This window comes from Physella acuta, unplaced genomic scaffold, assembly GCF_028476545.2.
Source record: "Physella acuta isolate Inbredline_101_S28 unplaced genomic scaffold, ASM2847654v3 ptg000831l, whole genome shotgun sequence".
NCBI lineage: Eukaryota > Metazoa > Mollusca > Gastropoda > Physidae > Physella > Physella acuta.
This window is the reverse complement of record NW_026732349.1, coordinates 90,762-115,943: the sequence shown is the minus strand read 5'-3', so window position 1 is coordinate 115,943 and position 25,182 is coordinate 90,762. Positions and strand designations below refer to the sequence as shown.

Genomic DNA, 25,182 nt, shown 5'->3' with positions numbered 1-25,182 from the left:
TAGTTACATGTGAATTTTCGTTAATCTAACTGAAACAGTACTCAAAGTTATAGGCTTTTGAAAGATTGAAAGTAGAATAAATTTCACTTCCGTTTATTGGAAATCGCCGAAAAATGTATACAGAACTATAAAAATGATATAATACTTATATATGAAATTTATTCAACCTAGCTGTAATGGTCCTCAAGTTATCTTGTTTACAGACACACATACACACACAGAGACATACGGACAGAATTGCAAAGTACAGTTTTTTCCGGCTGGAAAACCCAAAATTTAGATATATCGGGATTTATAATTTTTGCCCGATTAAAATAAATCCTCTATAATCCGGATGTGATCAAGGACTGAGGTGTAAATCAGTGAAAATTGTCAAAATTTCATGTGAACTTTGTGCACGCTTACAATACTTTCTCTGTACTCTGTATAGAAAGTAACAATTATTTAACTCACTTCCTCCGTCGACAGTCTGTCGTCAGTCGTCAGTCTGTCTAGATCGAAACGCCCAAGCGAAATTGCAGGCACTTCTAACTGACAGATACGGTTCGTAGTTGGTGTACAAGTGTATAATTTATTTTCTCCTTTTTAGTTCATTATTACATAAAAGCTTGTTATTAAAACGTTTTTCATGAAATTCTTTTTAGTACTTTACATGTTTTTATTTACAATAGAGTTACATGATTAAAAACCATTGCGCACCTATTGAACGTGATGATGCACTTTTGCCATGATGACGCGTGTGAATAGAAGTGCCTACTCATTCAGTTCAAATTTAATAATTCGGCCAGCTTTGAAATGTCTGCCTTAACTTTAAGTAAATCTTCGGCCAACTTTGATTTGTCTGACTTAACTTTAAGTACATCTTTGGCCAGCTTTGATGTGTCTGCCTTATTTTTAGGTACATCTTTGGTCAGCTTTGATGTGTCTGCCTTATTTTTAGGTACATTTTTGGCTAGCTTTGATTTGTCTGCCTTAACTTTAGGCACTTCTTTGGCCAGCTTTGATTTGTCTGCCTTAACTTTAGGTACATCCTTGGCCGGCTTTGATTTCTCTGCCTTAACTTTAGGCACATCTTTGGCCGGCTTTGATTTGTCTGCCTTAACTTTAAGTAAATCTTCGGCCAGCTTTGATGTGTCTGCCTTAACTTTAGGTACATCTTTGGCTAGCTTTGATTTGTCTGCCTTAACTTTAGGTATTTTCTCGGCCAACTTTGATTTGTCTGCCTTTACTTTAGGTATTTCTTTGGCCGGCTTTGATTTGTCTGCTATAACTTTTGGTACTTCTGCGGCCAGCATTGAATTGTCTGCATTAACTTTAGGTACATCTTCGGCCAGCTTTGATGTGTCTGCCTTAACTTTAGGTACTTCTTTGGCCAGCTTTGATTTGTCTGTATTAAGTTTAGGTACATTTTTGGCCGGCTTTGATTTGTTTGCCTTAACTTTAGGTACATTTTTGGCCGGCTTTGATTTGTCTGCCTTAACTTTAGGTATTTTCTCGGCCAACTTTGATTTGTCTGCCTTTACTTTAGGTACTTCTTTGGCCGGCTTTGATTTGTCTGCATTAATTTTTATTAAATCTTTGGCCGGCTTTGATTTGTCTGCATTAAGTTTAGGTACATCTGTGGCCGGCTCTGATTTGTCTGCCTTAACTTTAGCTTCATCTTCGGCCAGCTTTGAAATGTCTGCCTTAATTTTAAGTAAATATTCGGCCTACTTTGATTTGTCTGACTTAACTTTAGGTACATCTTTGGCCAGCTTTGATGTGTCTGCCTTATTTTTAGGTACATCTTTGGCCAGCTTTGATGTGTCTGCCTTATTTTTAGGTACATTTTTGGCTAGCTTTGATTTGTCTGCCTAAACTTTAGGCACTTCTTTGGCCAGCTTTGATTTGTCTGCCTTAACTTTAGGTACATCCTTGGCCGGCTTTGATTTCTCTGCCTTAACTTTAGGCACATCTTTGGCCGGCTTTGATTTGTCTGCCTTAACTTTAAGTAAATCTTCGGCCAGCTTTGATGTGTCTGCCTTAACTTTAGGTACATCTTTGGCTAGCTTTGATTTGTCTGCCTTAACTTTAGGTATTTTCTCGGCCAACTTTGATTTGTCTGCCTTTACGTTAGGTATTTCTTTGGCCGGCTTTGATTTGTCTGCTATAACTTTAGGTACTTCTGCGGCCAGCATTGAATTGTCTGCATTAACTTTAGGTACATCTTCGGCCAGCTTTGATGTGTCTGCCTTAACTTTAGGTACTTCTTTGGCCAGCTTTGATTTGTCTGTATTAAGTTTAGGTACATTTTTGGCCGGCTTTGATTTGTTTGCCTTAACTTTAGGTACATTTTTGGCCGGCTTTGATTTGTCTGCCTTAACTTTAGGTATTTTCTCGGCCAACTTTGATTTGTCTTCCTTTACTTTAGGTACTTCTTTGGCCGGCTTTGATTTGTCTGCATTAATTTTAAGTAAATCTTTGGCCGGCTTTGATTTGTCTGCATTAAGATTAGGTACATCTGTGGCGGCTCTGATTTGTCTGCCTTAACTTTAGCTTCATCTTCGGCCAGCTTTGAAATGTCTGCCTTAATTTTAAGTAAATATTCGGCCTACGTTGATTTGTCTGACTTAACTCCAGGCACATCTGTGGCCAACTTTGATGTGTCTGCCTTAACTTTAGGTACATCTTCGGACAGCTTTGATGTGTCTGCCTTAACTTTGGGTACTTCTGCCGCTAGCGTTGAATTGTCTGCCTTTACTTTAGGTACTTCTTCGGCCAGCTTTGAATTGTCTGCATTAACTTTAGGTACATCTTTGGCTAACTTTGATTTGTCTGCCTTAACTTTAGGTACTTCAGCGGCTAGCGTTGAATTGTCTGATTTACTTTAGGTACTTCTTCGGCTAGCTTTGATGTGTCTGCCTTAATTTTAGGTACTTCTTTGGCCAGCGTTGATTTGTCTGCCTTAACTTTAGGTACTTCTTTGGCCGGCTTTGATTTGTCTGCCTTAACTTTAGGTACTTCAGCGGCTAGCGTTGAATTGTCTGATTTACTTTAGGTACTTCTTCGGCTAGCTTTGATGTGTCTGCCTTAATTTTAGGTACTTCTTTGGCCAGCGTTGATTTGTCTGCCTTAACTTTAGGTACTTCTTTGGCCGGCTTTGATTTGTCTGCCTTAACTTTAGGTACATCTTCGGCCAGCATTGTTGTGTCTGCTTTACTTTAGGATCTTCTTCAGCCAGCTTTGATGTGTCTGCCTTAACTTTAGGTACTTCTTTGGCCAGCTTTGATTTGTCTGCATTAAGTTTAGGTACATTTTTGGCCGGCTTTGATTTGTTTGCCTTAACTTTAGGTACATTTTTGGCCAGCTGTGATTTGTCTGCCTTAACTTTAGGTACATCTTTGGCTAACTTTGATTTGTCTGCCTTAACTTTAGGTACTTCAGCGGCTAGCGTTGAATTGTCTGATTTACTTTAGGTACTTCTTCGGCTAGCTTTGATGTGTCTGCCTTAATTTTAGGTACTTCTTTGGCCAGCGTTGATTTGTCTGCCTTAACTTTAGGTACTTCTTTGGCCGGCTTTGATTTGTCTGCCTTAACTTTAGGTACATCTTCGGCCAGCATTGTTGTGTCTGCCTTAACTTTAGGATCTTCTTCAGCCAGCTTTGATGTGTCTGCCTTAACTTTAGGTACTTCATTGGCCAGCTTTGATTTGTCTGCATTAAGTTTAGGTACATTTTTGGCCGGCTTTGATTTGTTTGCCTTAACTTTAGGTACATCTTTGGCTAACTTTGATTTGTCTGCCTTAACTTTAGGTACTTCAGCGGCTAGCGTTGAATTGTCTGATTTACTTTAGGTACTTCTTCGGCTAGCTTTGATGTGTCTGCCTTAATTTTAGGTACTTCTTTGGCCAGCGTTGATTTGTCTGCCTTAACTTTAGGTACTTCTTTGGCCGGCTTTGATTTGTCTGCCTTAACTTTAGGTACATCTTCGGCCAGCATTGTTGTGTCTGCTTTACTTTAGGATCTTCTTCAGCCAGCTTTGATGTGTCTGCCTTAACTTTAGGTACTTCTTTGGCCAGCTTTGATTTGTCTGCATTAAGTTTAGGTACATTTTTGGCCGGCTTTGATTTGTTTGCCTTAACTTTAGGTACATTTTTGGCCAGCTGTGATTTGTCTGCCTTAACTTTAGGTACATCTTTGGCTAACTTTAATTTGTCTGCCTTAACTTTAGGTACTTCAGCGGCTAGCGTTGAATTGTCTGCCTTTACTTTAGGTACTTCTGCGGCCAGCTTTGATTTGTCTGCATTTACTTTAGGTACTTCTTCGGCCAGCTTTGAATTGTCTGCATTAACTTTAGGTACTTCTTTGACCGGCTTTGATTTGTCTGCCTTAACTTTAGGTACATTTTTGGCCAGCTTTGATTTGTCTGCATTAAGTTTAGTTACATCTTTGGCCGGCTTTGATTTGTTTGCTTAAGTTTAGGTACATTTTTGGCCGGCTTTGATTCGTCTGCCTTAACTTTAGGTACATCTTTGGCTAGCTTTGATTTGTCTGCCTTAACTTTAGGTACTTCTGCGGCCAGCGTTGAATTGTCTGCCTTTACTTTAGGTACATCTTTGGCCGGCTTTGGTTTGTCTGCCTTAACTTTAGGTACATTTTTGACCAGTTTTGATCGGAAACTGAGTTTAACTTCCGGTTCAAGTCCTTGATCAACATGCTCCTGATGGCCATCACGTTTGGCCACATTCAAAAGTTGGCCCAGCTTGTTCTCAATGGCTTGTGTGACGAGGATGCCTGGAATAAGACAGGTTGAAAACATTTACAGGACAGACTATGGAACATTTGTGGTGCTGTTATAGTACCGTTACGGAAATATTAATGCACATTTAGGGTTCTTTTATGGTGCTGTTGTGGAACTGTTAGGCAACGTTATAGTGTTTATATAGTACTCTCATGGTACTGTTACAGTACTGCTATTATACTATTATAGTACTATTACGGTACCGTCATAATATGGTTGTAGCTGTTCTGGTGTGATAATGTGGTGGTACTATTTAAGCTTGTTAATGTCTGACAGCTTGTCCAATATTCGTAGTCCTTCCCTTAAAATTCAAGCCCCAATGCTAACCATATACCTAACTCTGGCTCTAATTCTTAAGTCTAAGCCAAATGTTATACTATGCCAATCACAGCTATACCCAGAATGTATTTCCCATAGCGTGGCGACACTACAACCCAATAAACCAACATAACATCCTGTATCATGACGATAAAGATGTCTTAAACTGAAATCAAGACACCAACGGGATCTAAAAAAAAGACAAATTCGACTGTGACACATCTGTTTGATAAAGAGTAGTAATGTGAATCGTGTGATGTATGAAAAAAAGAGTTGTGATATGAGTCATGTGATGTATGACAAAGAGGCGTGATGTGTTTCGCGTGATGTATGAGATAGGGTTGTGATGTGTGTCGAGTGATGTATGAGAAAGAATTGTTGTGTGTGTCGTGTGAGATATGATCGAGGAATATGTTTTAATTATCCCTTGTTTCAGCTACTTACCTTACCCAATATTGTTCCTGTGATTGTTGTTCTTCTACCATTTATTGTAGTTCTACTACAATTGATTTTAGTTATACTAACAGTGATTTTATTTCTACTACCAGTGATTGTAGTTCTTTGTTCTATGTAACTGTAATTGTTATTCTTTGTACCTGTGATCGTTGTTCTATATACCTGTTATTGTTGACCTAGTACCTTTAATTGTAGTTACTCTACACGTAATTGTATTTTTACTAGTTCTACTACCTGTGATTGTAGTTCTACTACCTGTGATCGTAGTTCTACTATCTGTGATTGTAGTTCTCTACACCTGTGTTGAGGGAATGTGATTCTAAGGAAATGATTCAGAAATGATAGAAGGGCACATGCTATTAGCCTGGGCGTCACCGCTAAAGAGTGTTACTTGGTTTAGTCCACCCCCAACCCAACTACTGAACGATGACAAAGAACACACATCAAAGGAAAAACTTGTGGTAAGCGTCCCTACACATGTTTACCAAGGGAGGGCATGTGACCATTTCAACTTACGGGTGGCGAGTGGGCAATTGATTATATCATGCATTTTATATATAACATATTTTTTTTTACCATTTTGTTCCTAGGGATGGTAGACGTGCTCAAGGGGTGGTCCCCCCCCCCCCTGGAGAGATGCCAGATAAAACAGAGGGCACAAAGGATAAGACCAGACATAAGCAAGTTCTACAACATCACTGATGAGAGTATAAAGCAAGAGTTACTATAGCAACCATTGATAGAATGAAAACAGACTTACAGCAGACAAGAAGAAAAGCTGTGTGGATGAGCTTCATGGTTGGATTCCTGACTTACACAGATGTTGAAGGATTCAAGTGATGGATTCCCGACCTATCCAAACATAAAATTCCTGACGTTATCGATATTGTGATGAATGTTACAAAGCGGTTAATTTATTTAGCGTTATAGTTCATTAAAGTAAGTTAAACTGGAAGTGATCTTACATAAACGTTCTCAAATATTCGTAAATAACACTACGGGAGATGGAACATCTCGATATAGACATGATTATTAATCCATTTTTAATTACTTAAACTTTTAAAAATATAATAAAATCTGAAAAAAATAGAATTGCACACCATGTGAACGCCATACAATATTTGTATAATAGTGCGGAATATTATTAGTACTTTATAAATTCACATGCGTTTTTTTTTTTTTTAGAAATTGGAAATAGTGAAAATTACAACTTCTGGTCAAATGAAACTACTCAAATTTGACACTTATAAGTGAAATTTTATTAATCTATCTGAAACAGTACTCAACTTATGGGCTTTTGAAAAATTGAAAGTAGAATAAGTTGCACTTCTGGTTATCAGAAATCAATGAAAATTTGAAACTGAATTATAAAAGTGATATAATACTTATGTATGAAATTTCATCCACCTAGCTGCGACGGTACTCAAGTTATATTATGTTTACAGAAAAACATACACACTCACACACACACAGACATACGGACAGAATTGCATGGTCTAGTTTTTACGAATACATTACGCATAAAACGCCAAAATTTAGAAAAATCTGGAATTATATTTTTTGCCCGATTAAATGAAGTTCCCTAACCTCCGGATGTGATGAAGGGCTGATGTGAAAAAGGTGTAAACTCTTAAAATTTCATGTGATTCTTGTGCACGATTACAATACTTTCTCTATAATCTGTATACGAGAAAGTTAAAATGTAGAACTCATTTTGTGGTTTTTTTTACAGCTGAGAGGTGGAACAACCTCACATATTGCACATCTATATTGCTTATATTTCAGTTTCAAAAGAGAGGTGGAACTACCTCACATATTGCACATCTATATTGCTTATATTTCAGTTTCAAAAAAGAGGTGGAACTACCTCACTGATCGTATATATATATAAATGGCCTATATCTCAGTCTAATATAAGTAAAAACATAGATTGCCCCTTTCTCAAATAAAGCTATGACAAAAATCTAAATCTAACATCTAGATGTCCCTTTCCTGTGATTGTTGTTCTATGTTTATGGGATTCTACTACCTGTGATTGTTGTTTTATGTACCGCGGATTGTATTTCTTCTACATGTGATTGTAGTTCTACTACCTGTAATTGTAGCTCTATGTACCAGTGATTGTGGTTCTATGTACCAGTGATTGTAGCTCTATGTACTAGGTATTGTAACTTTGTACCCAGACGAGCTTAGTCTCAAATGTATTAGTTGGGCCAATTAAAAATTTGAAAAATCATGCATCGTGTAATTGAAATTGATAATTAATATGGTTATAAAATCCTGATTGTTTAGTATTGTTTCGGACTTTAACAAAAAACAAAACAATAATAATTTTCTAATTTATTTATTATTATAATTTAACATGAGTACCGTTACAGCTAGGTTGATGAAATTTCATATATAAGTACTATATCAAAATCGTAGATCCGTATCAACTTTTGAGTGATTTCCGATAACCGAAAGTAGAGCTTTTTCTTTTTTGAATTTATCAAAAGCCTATAACTTGAGTAGTATTCAAGATAGATAAATGAAATTTTACATGTAAGTAAAAGATCTAATATTCTGCCGTCTTTCAAATTTTGAGTAATTTCCGTTGACCGGAAGTAGTAATTTTTCCTCTTTCGGATTTCTCAAAAAAATCACAAGAACTTGATTACCCTTACAGCTAGGTTGAAGAAATTTCATAAATAATTATTATATCAAAATCGTAGATCCGTATCAACTTTTGAGTGATTTCCAATAAACGGAAGTGGAACTTTTTCTTCTTTGAATTTTTCAAAAGCCTATACCTTGAGTACTATTTCAGATAGATAAATGAAATTTCACATGTAAGTAAAAGATCTAATTCTCTGCCATCTTTCAAATTTTGAGTAAAATTCCGTCTACCGGCAGTAGTAATTTACGCTTTTTCCGATTTCTAAAAAAAAAAGCAAGTGAATTTACAAAGTACTAATTATATCCCGCACTATTATGCACATTTTATTTGGCGTGCGATTCTTTGTTTCGACGAGATTCTATTCTATTATAAAAAGTTTAAGTTATTAATAATGGATTAAAATGGATTAAAATATTGTCCATGCCCCGAGTTGCCATCCCCCGTAGTGTTATATTAGAGTATTAGAATATTCGAGAAGGTTTAGGGGAGATCACTCCCTGTTGATTTTTAATTATTTTTACGCGCTAAGAAGTAAAAAAAAATAAAGAAATAAGAAATAACGAATTTTATCCGTGTCACTATATATATATATATATATATATATATATATATATATATAATTAAGATAACAACATTTACAAACATCTCACCATACCTTTCTTCAAAGTCCTACTGTTGTAAACGTGTTAGGGCTATGATGTCGCTTGTCTGATCTGACAAAGGACCCGTTGAACACAAAGGAGAAAAAAAGCATCTAAGTTCACTTAAAACATTCATTTAGGTTGTAAGAAACCAAACTTGGTGAGCTTCGGTCCAGCCCATTAATCGATCAGAGTTAATGTGTTATGGCTTTAACTCTTTTTTTTCTATCTAGTGAGATAAATCTAGCGTCTAGGTCATGTTTTAAGTCTTATTTATTGAAAGCATAAAAAAAGCGTCACTAACCGACCTGTCAGTTTAAACAAATAAACCTAACATTCAAAACAACTCCAACCTAATGCGTACCTTCTCAGACCCCCCCCCCCCACCCCTACTTTTTAAAAATCCACCATTGTCTGTTCGATGATCGCCAGGATATGAGAGGCAACTAAGAAATCGATGGCAATGTACAACACTACAACTGACGCAAAGTTCTCTGATTCTCATGATGTTTTAACTCAAAAATATTTCGTTCTTGTCAATGGCGTCCACTTTTACATTCGTCCTTATACAGCCTTTGTTAATGTCGTCCTTTTATCTACAGCATCGGTGTTTCGATTGTGTCGAGTTTATAAATAGTCAATGTCAATTGCGTCACGTCTATCTATATTCTGTCAATGGTGTCATGTTTGTCTACATTTTGTCAGTGGTGTCATGTTTGTCTACATTCAGTCAATGGTCTCATGTTTGTCTACAGCCTGTCAATGGTGTAAAGTTTGTCAACATTCTGTCAGTGGTGTCACGTTTGTCTACAGTCTATCAATTGCGTCACTTGTAATTGTCTTGCTTGTTTAATCTCGTGTATTTGTTGAGAAATATATAACAGAACACCACGAATCACAAAACACCGGAAACATTTTAATGAAAGCAAGTTCAAATCACATCCAAACACATGACATGTCGGCTTAATATCGACATAATCTTTAGGATAAAGTGACCAATCCTACAGTTCTACTGACCAGTTCTCGTATTCTGGATAAAGAACTTAAGGTCTCGCCGTGCATTAATACATTAATTATTAGGGTGTCCCCTACTAACGAATAGTAGTCTATTCTTTTAGAACAACGTAAAACAGATCCGGTTTTTGAAAATTAAAATTAACCGGGAGTGATTTCCCCTAAACTTTCTCGAATATTCTTATATAACACTACGGAATATGACACATCTCGATAAATACATAATTTTAAATCTATTTTTAATTACTTAAAGTTTTTAAAATAGAATAAAATCTCGTAGAAAAACGAAATGCACACCAAGTAAACGAAAAACAGTAAGTGTAAAATAGTTCGGAATATTATGAGTACTTTATAAATTCATATGCATTTTTTTGAGAAAACGGAAATAGCAAAAATTACCACTTTCGGTAAACGGAAATTAATCAAAATTTGATAGAAGGCAAACAATAAGATCATTTACTTACATGTGAAATTTCGTTAATCTAACTGAAACAGTACTCAAAGTTTAAGGCTTTTCAAAATTGAAAGTAGAATAAATTCCACTTCCGTTTATTGGAAATCGCCGAACGATGTATACAGAACTACAAATTTGATATAATACTTATATATGAAATTTATTCAACCTAGCTGTAATGGCACTCAAGTTATCGTGTTTACAAACACACATACACATATAGACATACGGACATAATTGCAAAGTACAGTTTTTCCGGCTGGAAAACGCACAATTTTGATAAATCGGGATTTATAATTTTTTCCCCGAATAAAATAAGTCAATTATAATCCAGATGGAATCAGAGACCTAAGGTGTAAAGCAGTGAAAACTATCAAAATTTCATGTGAATTTCGTGCTCGTTTACAATACTTTCTCTGTACTATGTCTAGAAAGTAAAAATAAACTATATAAACGATAGAAACGTAACAGTATTTAAACCATGTTTAAACAATTCTGAAAAATTACATTATAACCCCCTTCCCCTACCGATATTTTCTGCGCATAAAAACGTCTCCAGTATCAGGCACGATACAAAGCTTTCCTTTTAGTTAGTTATCTATGACTAAACGTCCGACGTACATCTTTGGCCAGCTTTGGTTTGTCTGCCTTAACTTTAGGTACTTCTTCGGCCAGCTTTGATTTGTCTGCCTTAACTTTAAGTAAATCTTTGGCCGGCTTTGATTTGTCTGACTTAACTTTAGGTACATCTTTGGCCAGATGTGATTCGCTTGCCCTCACTTTAATTAAAAATTTGGCCAGCTTTGATTTGTCTGCCTTTATTTTAAGTACATATTCGGCCGGCTTTGATTTGTCTGCCTTAACTTTAGGTACATCTTCGGCCAGATGTGATTCGCTTGCCTTCACTTTAATTAAAAATTTGGCCAGCTTTGATTTGTCTGCCTTAACTTTAGGTACATCTTTGGCCAGCTTTGATATGTCTGCCTTCACTTTAATTAAAAATTTGGCCAGCTTTGATTTGTCTGCGTTAACTTTAGATACATCTTTGGCCAGCTTTGATATGTCTGCCTTCACTTTAATTAAAAATTTGGCCAGCTTTGATTTGTCTGCCTTAACTTTATGTACATTTTTGGCCGGCTTTGATTTGTTTGCCTTAACTTTAGGTACATCTTCGGCAGGCTTTGATTTGTCTGCCTTAGCTTTAGGTACATCTTCTGCCATCTTTGATTTGTCTGCCTTAACTTTAGATACATTTTTGACCAGCTTTGATTTGTCTGCCTTAACTCGAGGTACATCTTTGGCCAACGTTGATTCGTCTGCCTTAACTTTAACATTTTTGACCAGCATTGATTGGAAACTAAGTGTAGCTTCCGGTTTAAGTCCCTGTTCAACATGCTCCTGTTGGCCATCACGTTTGGCCACATTCAAATGTTGGCCCAGCTTGTTCTCAATGGCTTGTGTGACGAGGATGCCTGGAATAAGACAGGTTGAAAACATTTACAGGACAGACATATGGAACATTTGTGATACTGTTATAGTACCGTTACGGAAATGTTAGTGCACTTTTAGGGTATTTTTTACGGTGCTGTTGTGGAACTGTTAGGCAATGGTATAGTGTTGTTATAGTACTGTCATGGTACTGTTATAGTACTGCTATTGTACTATTATAGTACTACTACAGTACCGTCATAATATGGTTGTAGCTGTTTTGTTGTGATAATGTGGTGGTACTATTTAATCTTTTTAATGTCTGTCATGGTCTTGTCCAAGTTATAATATTCGTATTCCTTCCCTTAAAATTCAAGCCCCAATGCTAACCATATACCTAACTGTGGCTCAAATTCCAGATTTTAAGTTATTCTTAAGTCTAAGCCAAATGTTATACTATGCCAATCACAGCTATACCCAGAACGTGGCGAAACTAGAACCCAATAAGCAACATAACATCCTGTATCGTGACGATAAAGGTGTCTTAAACTAAAATTAAGAAACCAACGGGATCTAAAAAAAAGAGACAAATTCGACTGTGACACACGGGATCGATAAAGAGTTGTGATGTGAATCGTGTGATGTATGAAAGAAAGAATTGTAATGTGTGTCTGGTGATGTATGACAAAGAGGCGTGGTGTGTATCGCGTGATGTATGAGAAAGAGTTGTGATGTGTGTCGCGTGATGTATGAGAAAGAGTTGTGATGTGTGTCGTATAAGATATGAACGAGGAATGTGTTTTAATTGTACCCATTTTCAGCTACTTACCTTACCCAATATTCTTCCTGTGATTGTTATTCTATGTACCTGTGATTGTTGTTCTTCTACCATTGATTCCACTACCTGTGATTGATGTTCTAATACATGTGATTGTAGTTCTACTACCATTCATTGTAGTTCTACTACAATTGATTTTAGTTATACTAACAGTGATTTTATTTCTACTACCAGTGATTGTACTTCTATGTTCTATGTAACTGTAATTGTTATTCTATGTACCTGTGATCGTTGTTCTATATACCTGTTATTGTTGATCTACTTCCTGTTATTGTAGTTACTCTTCACGTGATTGTATTTTTACTAGTTCTACTACCTGTGATTGTAGTCTGCTAACTGTGATTGTAGTTCTCTACACCTGTGTTGAGGGAATGTGATTCTAAGGAAACGATTCAGAAATGATAGGAAGGGTGCATACTATTAGCCTAGGTGTTACCGCCTAAAGAGTGTTTAGTCCACTCCCAACCCAATTACTGAACGATAACAAAGAACACACTTCAAAGGAAAAACTTGTGGTAAGCGTGCCTACACATGTTTACCAAGGGAGGGCATGTGACCATTTCAACTTACGGGTGGCGAGTGGGCAATTGATTATATCATACATTTTATAGATAACTTATATATTTTTTTAACCATTTTGTTCCTAGGGATGGTAGACTTGCACAAGGGGTAGTCCAGTCCCCCACCACCCTGGAGAGATGCCAGATAAAAACAGAGGGCACAAAGGATAAGACCAGACATGAGCAAGTTCTACAACATCTCTAATGAGAGTATAAAGCAAGAGTTACCCTAGCAACCGTAGATAGAATGAAAACAGACTTACAGCAGACAAAAAGCAAAGCTGTGTGGATGAGCTTCATGTTTGGATTCCTGACTTACACAGACGTTGAAGGATGCAAGTGATGGATTCCCGACTTATCTCAACATTGAATTCGTGAAGTTATCGAATATATGATGAATGTTACAAAGCGGTTAATTTATTTAGCGTTATAATTCATTAAAGTAAGTTAAACTGGAAGTGATCTCCCATAAACTTTCTCAAATATTCGTATATAATACTACGGGAGATGGAACATCTCGATATAATAATCTATTTTTAATTACTTAAACTTTTTAAAATAGAATAAAATCTCCAAAAATAAGAATTGCAAACCATGTTAACATCAAACAATGTGTGTATAATAGTGCGGAATATTAGTAGTACTTTATAAATTCACATGCGTTGTTTTTTAGAAATTGGAAATAGCGAAAATTACAACTTCTGATCGAAGGAAATTACTCAAAATTTGTCAGGAGAATTAGATATGTTACATATAAATGAAATTTCATTAATCTATCTGAAACATTACTCAACTTATGGGCTTTTGAGAAATTGAAAGTAGAAGGAGTTCCACTTCTTTTTTTTTTTTTACCAAATCTTTCATGGTTTATATTCTTTTGACCAGACGTCAAGAGGTCTAATTTCAGAGATAAAACTGATTTTCCCAAAACACCCTAATGCACTAACACACTTGACATGATGTTGTAATTTGTTTTATTGAAAAAAAAAAACATTTTTTTTTCAAAACCCGAACAGGCCAGCAATGAGTATCTTATGTTCGTATTTTGTATATATATATATATATATATATATATATATATATATATATATATATATATATATATATATATATATATATATATATATATATATATATATATATATATATATATATATATTATATAAGCGGGCTGTTAGTGTGTCAGTCCTTCCTTCCGTCATCGCTATAGATTTTGGAAGCATAAAAGTAAACAGCGCAACATTTTGTTTTTAATTTTTTAAAAATTTAAAGCTTGTTGGTTAAAAAATTGTAAAGAGTCTGGTTTGTAACATGTTTGCCAACAAAAGTGGTGGAAGAGCATAACGTATAAAAGAATAGTCGAAAACAAAGCTAGTTTGCATGGATTTCTTCCCATTCTGTAGAATAAACATAGTAATGCCAAAAAAAAAAAGGAATAACCAGTACAGTAGTCACACACACACACACATTTGTTGTTTTACACAGATTTAGTTTACATTTGTACAATTGAAAATTACAAAAATAGATAAATAAGTAAATGAATAAATATTCGAAACTGATGTTTTGGTGGGTGGTGGGGTCGTTGGAACAGTTAAAAGGGATGCGAGGTTATCATATCTGAGGGTGATGTGGACTGAGGAGGGGGGGGGGGCGGTAGAGTGTCTTACGAGCCACGGAGAGAGTGTCTGTGTGTGTTTAAGGCAAGCCAAGAATCAAAATCTGTGCTGTGTGATCTAACTGCTGATGTGTTACTATTTATAGTGTGTGTATGTTTGGGTGGGGGTGGGGGTGACGAACAGATTGCTGTGTGAGCGATTTAGCGGGAGGGTGAAAGGTTGCTATGTTCGAGTCGGTGTTTATGTTTGTTTGGATGTTTAATACCGACAGGTTAGGGGTGGGTAGGCGTGTAGCTATCACGGGGTGTGGGGATACAGTGGAGTTTTAAAGGTCAAAATTTGGTTAACAGTGTTCTCATAAAAGAGTTAGTAAAGTTAATAAAACAACTGTAAGTATTAATTTGGGGATAATAAAATGAATATAAAAGGAGTAGGGGTCATCGAGGTCATTTTGTACGTTGTGGACCAAAGTACCTTACATATATGATAGTAGTAAAATAGAGACAAATGATGTGTTTGTTTGTAAGCTGTATAATAAAACAATACACAAATAAGCAACAATAGGAAACTGAATGAGAAATGCAGTGGCGGAACTAGAAAAAAAGGGCCACCCCGCAAAGAATTTTTTTGGGCCCCATATATATATATATATATATATATATATATATATATATATATATATATATATATATATATATATATATATATATATATATATATATATATATATATATATATACATAAAATTAAAAAATACCTAGTTTTTATTAAAAAGTAAAAACAAGTTACACCACTTCATTTGTGTGAATGCTATTAGATCTAGTCTGTTTCGAACATCTCCGTTTTAATATGTTTGCTATAATGCCATACTAGAATAAGTCAGTCGAAATAATATGAAGCATAAAAGCTGTGTATGTGTAATGGTTTCTCGCCCTATGTTTATTTTTATGTTTTTTTGTATTTATATTATTAGTTTTAAATACATTTCTGTTTTATGCTTTGTTATTCTTTATTATGTATTTTTTAAAATAATAATTAATTGCTTTTTATTTGTTTAATGCAAATCTATTAATAGTGCTTAAGAGCACACATATTTGACTATTTAAAAAAAGGGAAATAAGTCATGGAAGTGGTTTGAACGTTTGCGTATCTTTCACGCGATGGATTTATTTTCAAAATAACTTTGCCGACAACAGCATGTTTGATTGTAGGAGAAAGAGGACTCGAGATGGTGTCTATATAATAAAGATAATCAAACAGCAGCTGCAGTATTCTTTTTACAAAACATCCATCAAGTCAAAAATGCAAGAAGATTTTTTTTAAACTGTAAAAAAATTGATTATGGTCGGCTGCGGGCCCCTAAACGTCCCGGCCCCCCCCCCCCCCCCCCCGCAATGCGGGGTCTGGCGGCACTGCAGTTCCGCCCCTGGAGAAATGATAAATGATGCGAAACAAGGTGGGGGCATGGGGGTTGTAGGGGTTGGAGTCAAATTAATGTTGTTAGAAATGTATTTGGATAATACTTCATCTTCAGTATTTAACATAGTATTTCAACACAGGGGTGGGGGTCATGGGGACGAAGGGGATGCAGTTATGGGGGCAATATGGTATTGGGATCATGAGGTTTAAGGGCGGGGGGCGAGGGGCGGGGAGGATCTGATGAAAGGGGAGGTGTCGGTTAGATTAGGCGGGCCAGGTGGCCAATGCAGTGTAATATGTTCTTTACGTTGGGCTGTTGCTAATTATGGTATATGTGTTTGAGTGCTGTCATTGTCGAGTCGTCTACGATAAATCAAGTCGAGTACGTGTCCCGTGAACTGTACCTTGTCGCGTTTAGCTTTTATTCTACTGTTCCAAATAGTCTGTCTATAGATAGCTACCGTCCTTGCTTTTTGCTCTAGGTCCGTCCTGTCTCTTTGTTTAGGGATTTTGTTTAGAGTTATAACTATATCGATGCTCAAGGTCTCGTTTTTTTGTTATTTTGGTTTCTAGCGTCTTTTTCATGTTTTGTATGGTAGGGCATTCTAAATAGATTTGCGTTTCGGTTTCTGGTGTGTTTTGTCTGCATAGTGGACAATATGGTTTCTGTTGTTTTGCTAGGGGTGTTGAATTGTAGATGAGTCTGTATGTTATTTCCCTGTTTTTGGGTGTAATGGTTTTGAGGTGTAGGTTCCTGAATTGAATTCTGTTGTATAATGGGGTTGAGAGTTTTTGCACTAACGTTTTGTAGATGTTTTGTGATTTTTCGTGAACAAGTTTTTCGTTGTTTTTTTAATATTTGTAAGCATTCTGTGTAAAAGGGACTGTGTTTTCCTCCTATGTAATCTGGAGCTGTATTATTGATTTTTGTAAGTTTATTAAGCTGAATGCCTATATAGTAGTGAGTTAAAGGGTGAAAATTTGGTTGACTAATTATTCTGCTACTGTGTGTTAGTCTAAATGTATTGATTTTGGTCTGTATATTGTGCAGGTTTTTTTTCCATGAAGTTTGTTTTGTACTAGCGTGTTGTGGCTGTTTGTAATTGTGGTCTGAAATATATACTCTCTAATGATTTTATTAAGATGTTTTATTTTTCCACTTCTGGTTATCAGAAATCAATGAAAATTTGATACAGAATTACAAAAGTGATATAATACTTATGTATGAAATTTCATCCACCTAGCTGTAACGGTACTCAAGTTATCATGTTTACAGACACACATACACACTCACACACACACAGAGAGACATACGGACAGAATTGCATAGTCCAGTTTTTCCCACTCAATTACGCATAAAACGCAAAAATTTAGAAAAATTTGGATTAATAATTTTTGCCCGATTAAAATAAGTCCTCTATACTCCGGAAGTGATGAAGGGCTGATGTGAATAAACCCGGAGTGATCTCCCCTAAACTTTCTCGAATATTCTTATATAAAACAACAGGGGGATGGGAACTCCATTTTAAATACTTAAAGTTTTAAAAATAGAATAAAATCTCGTACAAAAAAGAATTGCAGACCAAGTGAACGCCAAATTCACATATTGAATATCTATATTGCTTATATTTCAGTTTCAAAAGAGAGGTGGAACAACCTCACATATTGCACATCTATATTGTTTATATTTCAGTTTCAAAAGAGAGGTGGAACTACCTCACATATTGCACATCTATATTGTTTTTATTTCAGTTTCAAAAGAGAGGTGGAACTACCTCACATATTGCACATCTATATTGCTTATATTTCAGTTTCAAAAGAGAGGTGGAACTACCTCACATATTGCACATCTATATTGCTTATATTTCAGTTTCAAAAGAGAGGTGGAACTATCTAACAGATCGCACAAATAAATGGCCTCTATCTCAGTTTAATATAAGTAAAAACATAGATGGCCCCTTTCTCAAATAAAGCTATGACATAAATCTAAATCTAAAATCTAGATGTCCCTATCCCTGTGATTGTTGTTCTTTGTATATGGGATTCTACTACCTGTGATTGTTGTTCTATGTACCGCGGATTGTATTTCTTCTACCTGTGATTGTAGTTCTACTACCTGTAATTGTAGCTCTATGTACCAGTGATTGTAGTTCTATGCACCAGTGATTGTAGCTCTATGTACCAGTGATTGTAACTTAGTGTACCCAAACGAGCTTAGTCTCAAATGTATTAGTTAGGCCAAATAAATATTTTAAAAATTATGCACCGTGTAATTGAAATTGATATGGTTATAAAATCCTGATTGTTTAGTATTTTTTTGGACTTTAACAAAAAAAAAACAATAATAAATTTCTGATTTATTTTTAGACTTAGGTTTTATTCCTGTCTCGTATATACGAAGTATATACGAAGTATATACGAAGTATAGAGAAAGTCTTGTAGTCAATCGTGCAAAACAAAATCGAGATTTTTGCAAATCTCCACGTTTCCCTGAGTCGGAAAAACATAGTTTTGCAATCTTGTCAGTATGTCTGCGTGTGTATGTGTCTGTGTGTCTGTGTGTGTGTTTAAACACAATAACTTGAGTACCGTTGCAGCTAGGTTGATGAAATTTTAATATATAAGTATTATATCAAAATCGCAAATCCGTATCAACTTTTGAGTGATTTTCGATAAACGGAAGTGGAACTTTTTCTACTTTGAATTTTCCAAAAGCCTATAACTTGAGTACTACTTCAGATAAATAAATGAAATTTCACATGTAAGTGTAAGTTCTAATTCTCTACCTTCTGTCAAATTTTAAATAATTTCCGTTGATCGAAAGTAGTAATTTACGCTATTTCCAATTTCTCAAAAAACTAATGTAAATTGATAAAGTACCAGCCGTCCCTGCCAGGCCCTGCACTGGCATTTCTGAAAAACGTATCTGTAAAGGACCATAACTTGTGTGTTTTGTAATCAGCATTTACCCGGCATTGCCCACCATAAACACAACCAACTAAAACACACAAAAACGCAAACATAACACTAACACAAAACAAACACAAACGAAAACACAAAAACAGATGCAAAGACAAACCCAACCACAAACACAAAGAAAACACTAACGCAAACAAAAAAGCAAACGAAAAAAATCCAAACGCAAACACAAACCCAACCACAACCAAACAAAACCAAAACACACACACACACAAAACAACGCAAACATAACACAAACACAAATACAAACACAAACGAAAACACAAAAACAAAAACAAACGCAAACACAACCACAAACACAAAGAAAACACACACGCAAAGAAAAAAATCAAACGAAAACAAACCCAAATCCAAACGCAAACACAACCACAATCGCAACCCAAACTCAAACATAAAGAAAACAGAAACACAAATATAAACTCAAAGTGTCCACAGTCTAGCCCGGGGCGCCAAATCGCACCATGACGACGTGCGGCATAGCCGCCTGATTCAACTTAGTAAACGACTATAGTACCCAACTTATTCATAGTCTTTTGAACTCACTTACGCGAACACGGGAAGGCAACCTGTTGGGGTGCCGGAGGACGCCCGGATTTGATTCACTTTAAGACTACAGTAACCGTTCTTATTCATAGTCTATCGCACTGTTTAAAACGAAAGTATGCACCATAGCGCTCACATGATAGCACAGGGCGCCAAATCGAACCGTGGAGGGGTGCCGGCGGACGCGCCTGTTTCAATTTAGTGAACAAAATTATAATACTCCAAGCTTATCCGTAAATGAAAAGAATTAAACATATAGGATTCGAAGGACCTGGCTTATTGATTTAAAAAAAGAATTAGTAAACAGTACGTTCAGTGTATGGAATAAATAAAAGGCAGTATTAAAAATACCAACGACATTGCACTTAATCAATCCCCGCTAATTATATATATATTTTTTCCTTACACCAAAGCAAAGTAATAAAAAGTAAATTCTTTCTCCCCCCGATTTAATGCTTTTTTTAAAAAGGGAAGTAACTGTGTTTTCCAAATCAAAGGACGTTATGAGAACTAAAGGACAAAATGCAAATACATTTCAGACACAATTTTAGAAATTTTTTAAACGTTGATACATTTTAACAAAAATTTATGTAAGGTTCATAATTGAAAATTATTATTCAAAGTATATTAAATGAAAATTGTTTTTAAAGACTTTCAATAGTAATTTTTTAACTAATAAATTTAGACCATGAGTACTATAATAATCTAACACTTAAATCCATGGAAATATCGATTTTTTTTTGTTTTTTCTTATATTCCTTTGTAAGCCTCGATTACAAACATTTTACAAACAAACATACAGAATTGAACTTTATATATTAGACTTATAATATTGCGCACTATTAATATTATGCACATTTTATTTGGCGTTCACTTGGTGTGCAATTCTTTTTTTTTACGAGATTTTATTCTATTTTAAAAACTTTAAGTATTTAAAATGGATTAAAAATCATGTCTATAGCCCGAGTTCCCATCCCCTGTTGTTTTATATAAGAATATTCGAGAAAGTTTACGGAAGATCACTCCCGGTTTATTTTCTACGAGATGCTATTCTATTATAAAAAGTTTAAGTTATTAAAAATTGATTAAAATGGATTAAAAATATTGTCTATGCCCCGAGTTGCCATCCCCCGTAGTGTTATATTAAAATATTCGAGAAAGTTTAGGGGAGATCACTCCCGGTTTATTTTTAATTACTTTTACGCCGCTAAGAAGTCAAAAAATAAAAATAAATAAATAAGAAATAACGAATTTTATCCATGTCACTATATTTATTATGATGGAAGGATTCTCGTCAACTCGCTGGAGTAGACTGGATTAAAAGATATTGGGTTTAAATGGCGAAAAATTCAAGAAAATAATGTTAAATTACAACTTTCATGACTTAGGATTATACATGCATACTGCCTAGCTTCGCGTAGGTTTTCAAAAACATTAGAGAATTTGAATACTTAATTATTTAGTGATGGATGAGGTGTGGAGTGCTTAAAATTAAACAGTAATGCTAATTTTAGGGAAATGTAGTTATTGTTCAATTATTGGAAAGTTCTTAATGTACGACAAAATGGAAATAGAACTACAGAGGTTCCATCAACAGTATATCTCATAATGTATATTACATTGACTTTTAAAATTAATTTATTTATTTAATAAGGATACGTACTTTATATAACACTTAATTTTTTACTAAAACAAATGCTATACTTCGTCATTTTCTGTTTATGTATAAAATAGTACACAATTGTTTGAAAAATAATTATTTTAAAAAAATTACCTCCCGTGAAAATTGAACGAATGAAGTATGTCTTTGTTTCCTTTTTATTTTAAACAAACAGTTGCTATGCTTATATAAGAAAATACGGACAAAAAATACGGAAAAAATCTGGACATATTTAACGACCATAACATGGCTTTTCTCGACGGGAATAACGTTTTTTTTTTACCCTCCAGAGTCGGTCTACGACAGGGGTCTCCAAACTTTTCAGCCCGAGGGCCGCATTAACTATCAAATATCAGTTCGGCGGCCAGTTTCTTCCAGGCATCTCTTTGGGGTGGCAGAGCCCCCCACCCACTCCCCACCGAAGAACATATACCCCCCCCCCCAAAGAAATATAAATTATATAGAAATATATATATATATATATATATATATATATAAATTTCAGCGACTCATCCATTGCATTTGAAAAATGGCAAAACTTGAATGCATTTTTCGCTATTTGAGTCACATTGTTTTCACCAATGTCTGCAACACTGCTGGCAACGGTATATGCACCCAAAGCTACATTTTCAAATTGCTTTGAACTTTCTGGGCAAAGTTCCTCAGGCACCTCCAACAAACATTTTTCCGTGGACAGAAAGATGCCGGATGAGAGGAACCCGCGGGCCTCACTCTGCCCGCGGGCCTCACTCTGCCCGCGGGCCTCACTCTGCCCTCGGGCAGCACTCTGCCCGCGGGCCGCACTCTGCCCGCGGGCCGCACTCGGCCCGCGGGACGTAGTTTGGAGACCCCTGGTCTACGACATCACAAAATATCAGGGGGATCCTTCGGCATTTTTTTATATAGCTTATGTACGGACAATGTAACTCGTGGTCACTTTTTAGCCTTCATCGAGAGCTATGAGTCAAACCAACAGGTTTGCCCTACGGCAAAGCCATTCACCTATAAGCGTGCCGAAAATCAGCCAGATGTAAAGAGGGTAAGTGCCCTAAAATCTGTTTTGAAATTACCCTCTGTTTTTCCCATAAAATACAAAGATTGAATAGGGAAATACAACTGGTCAGTTTTGACCCATTTTCCAATTTTTCCCGGACATGGCGAGTTTTTTTGTGACGACCCAATGCGTTCTCCTACCACCTCGCAAAATTTCAAGGGGGGGTCGTCGGACGAAATTTTTTTTCGTAATAGAGCTCATATAAAGAGAATTTCACACGCGGTCAATTTTTAGTCCTCGTCGAGGGCTTTGAGTAAAACCAACAGGTTCGCCCTACGGCCAAGCCATTTACCTATAAGTATGCAAAAAATTAGCCAGATGTAAATAGGGTAAGTGCCCTGAAATCCGTTTTCAAATTACCCTCTTTTTTCCCCATAAAATACAAAGATTATATAGGGAAATACGATTGGTCAGTTTTGACCTTTTTCCCGATTTTTCCCGGACATGGCGAGTTTTTTGTGACACCCCAAGGCGTTCTCCTACCACCACACAAAATTTTGCTTTATATATATATATATATATAGATGATAACCTAATTAGACACTAGAGGTCTAAAATAGTGCTTGATTTCGTTGTAATTTATCTTTAAAAAAGCATATATATAGAGAGAGAGGGGGTAGGCGGGGGTGCGGACCACACCGGGTGACACCATTTAGGGAGGGTGACAACCAAGGCAAAAATAATCTATTTACAAACTAAGGTTATATATATATATATATATATATATATATATATATATATATATATATATATATATATATATATATATATATATATATATATATATATATATATATATATATATATAATTAAGATAACAACAAAATTTACAAACATCTCTTCATACCTTTCTACAAAGTCCTACTGTTGTAAACGTATTAGGGTTATAATGTCGCTTGTCTGATCTGACAAAGAACCCATTAAACACAAAAAAGCATCTGTTTTGACATAAAACATTCATTTTGGTTGTAAGAAAGAAAACATTGGTAAAAAATGTTAACGGTCATTCTTAACAGACAATTGGTGGGCTTCGGTTCAGCCCATTAATCGGCCAGAGCTAATGAGTTAAGGCTTTAACTCTTTTTTTTCTATCTAATAGATAAATCTAGCGTCTAGGTCAGGTTTTAAGTCTTATTTATTGAAAGCATAAAAAGAGCATCACTAACCGACCTGTCACTTTAAACCACGGGTCTCCAAACTTTTCAGTTCGAGGGCCGTATTAACTATCAAATTTTAGTTCGGGGCCAGTTTCTTCCAGGCATGTCTTTGATTTTTCTGGGCAAAGTTCCTCAGCCATCACCAACAAACAATTTTTCCTTGAACAAAAAGATCTCCGCGGGCCGTAGTTTGGAGACCCCTGCTTTAAACAAATAACCTAACATTCACAACAAGTTAACTCCAACCTAATGCGAACCTTCTCAGACCCCCCCCCCCCCCCATTTTTTAAAAATCCACCATTGTCTGTTCGATGATCGCCAGGATATGAGAGGCAACTAAGAAATCGATTGCAATGTACAACACTACAACTGACGCACAGTTCTCTGATTCTCAAGATGTTTACTCAAGAATATTGCATTCTTTTCAATGACGACCCGTTTTACAAGATTTTTTAGAAGTAATCGGTCCATCTGCAGTCTTTGTTAGTGGCGTCCGTTTATCTACAGTCTTTGTTAGTGACGTCCGTTTATATACAGTCTTTGTTAGTGACGTCCGTTTATCTACGGTCTTTGTTAGTGACGTCCGTTTATCTACAGTCTTTGTTAGTGACGTCCGTTTACCTAGTCTTTGTTAGTTACGTCCATTTATCTACAGTCTTTGTTAGTGACGTCCGTTTATATAAAGTCTTTGTTAGTGACGTCCGTTTATATAAAGTCTTTGTTAGTGACGTCCTTTTATCTACAGTCTTTGTTAGTGACGTCCGTTTATCTACATTCTTTGTTAGTGACGTCCTGTCTTTGATAGTGACGTCCGTTTATCTACAGTCTTTGTTAGTGACGTCCGTTTATCTACAGTCTTTGTTAGTGACGTCCGTTTATCTACAGTCTTTTTTAGTGATGTCCGTTTATCTATAGTTTCAGTGGCGTCAAGTCTATGGATAGTCCTTGTCAATTGCGTCACGTTTGTCTACATTCTGTCAATGGTGTCACGTTTGTGTACATTCTGTCAATGGTGTCATGTTTGTCTACATTCTGTCAATGGTGTCATGTTTGTCTACAGCCTGTCAATGGTGTCACGTTTGTCTACAGTCTGCCAATTTCGTCGCTTCTAATTGTCTTGCTTGTTTAATCTCGTGTATTTGTTGAGAAATATATAACAGAACACCACGAATCACAGAACACTGGAAACATTGTAATGAAAGCAAGCTCAAATCACATCCAAACACATGACATGTCGGCTTAATATCGACATAATCTTTAGGATAAAGTGTTCAATGCTACAGCTCTACTGACCAGTTGTCGTATCCTGGATAGAGAACATAAGGTCACGGCAAGCGACGTTTTCTCTATCCTCAGCAGAACCTTTAGGTCAATGACCTAACATTGACACACCTGACCTGACCAGTTACTTTAACTGAGGCATGTTGTCTGTAGCATTCAATACTAACTTATATAATCTTAACACTAAAATATACCTATACATTAATTATTAGGGTGTCCACTACTAACGAATAGTAATCTTTTCTTTTAGAACAACGTAAAACAGATCCGGTTTTTGAAAATTAAAATTAACCGGGAGTGATTTCCCCTAAACTTTCTCGAATATTCTT

General features: G+C 35.8%; 1 protein-coding gene and 1 long non-coding RNA gene across 2 annotated transcripts; both read right to left on the bottom strand.

Annotated features, from left to right (window-relative positions):
• Positions 1 to 761: 761 nt before the first annotated feature.
• On the bottom strand, positions 762 to 9,014 carry LOC131951833 (nucleolar protein dao-5-like). Its single transcript, XM_059314232.1, has 7 exons — positions 8,865 to 9,014; positions 6,314 to 6,405; positions 4,465 to 4,772; positions 3,995 to 4,366; positions 3,451 to 3,723; positions 3,200 to 3,346; positions 762 to 1,139 (listed from the first exon to the last, which is right to left on the bottom strand). Exons 2-7 carry the CDS (start codon positions 6,348 to 6,350, stop codon positions 762 to 764), a joined length of 1,515 nt encoding a protein of 504 aa, XP_059170215.1. The 5' UTR covers positions 6,351 to 6,405; positions 8,865 to 9,014.
• A 2,617-nt stretch (positions 9,015 to 11,631) lies between these two features.
• LOC131951829 (uncharacterized) lies at positions 11,632 to 23,323 on the bottom strand. Its single transcript, XR_009388451.1, has 3 exons — positions 23,263 to 23,323; positions 13,408 to 13,503; positions 11,632 to 11,790 (listed from the first exon to the last, which is right to left on the bottom strand). It is a non-coding gene; the product is annotated as an uncharacterized LOC131951829 (long non-coding RNA).
• Positions 23,324 to 25,182: the final 1,859 nt, after the last annotated feature.

Bases quoted from the DNA above. Each gene is read 5' to 3' on its own strand.
- LOC131951833 (XM_059314232.1), bottom strand. From the start codon at position 6,350: ATGAAGCTCATCCACACAGCTTTTCTTCTTGTCTGCT. The intron at 4,773-6,313 runs GTAAGTCTGTTT...GTCTTATTCCAG, and splicing joins AGCTTTTCTTCTTGTCTGCT to GCATCCTCGTCACACAAGCC. The intron at 4,367-4,464 runs GTACCTAAACTT...CCTAAAGTTAAG, and splicing joins AATCAAAGCCGGCCAAAAAT to GCAGACAAATCAAAGCCGGT.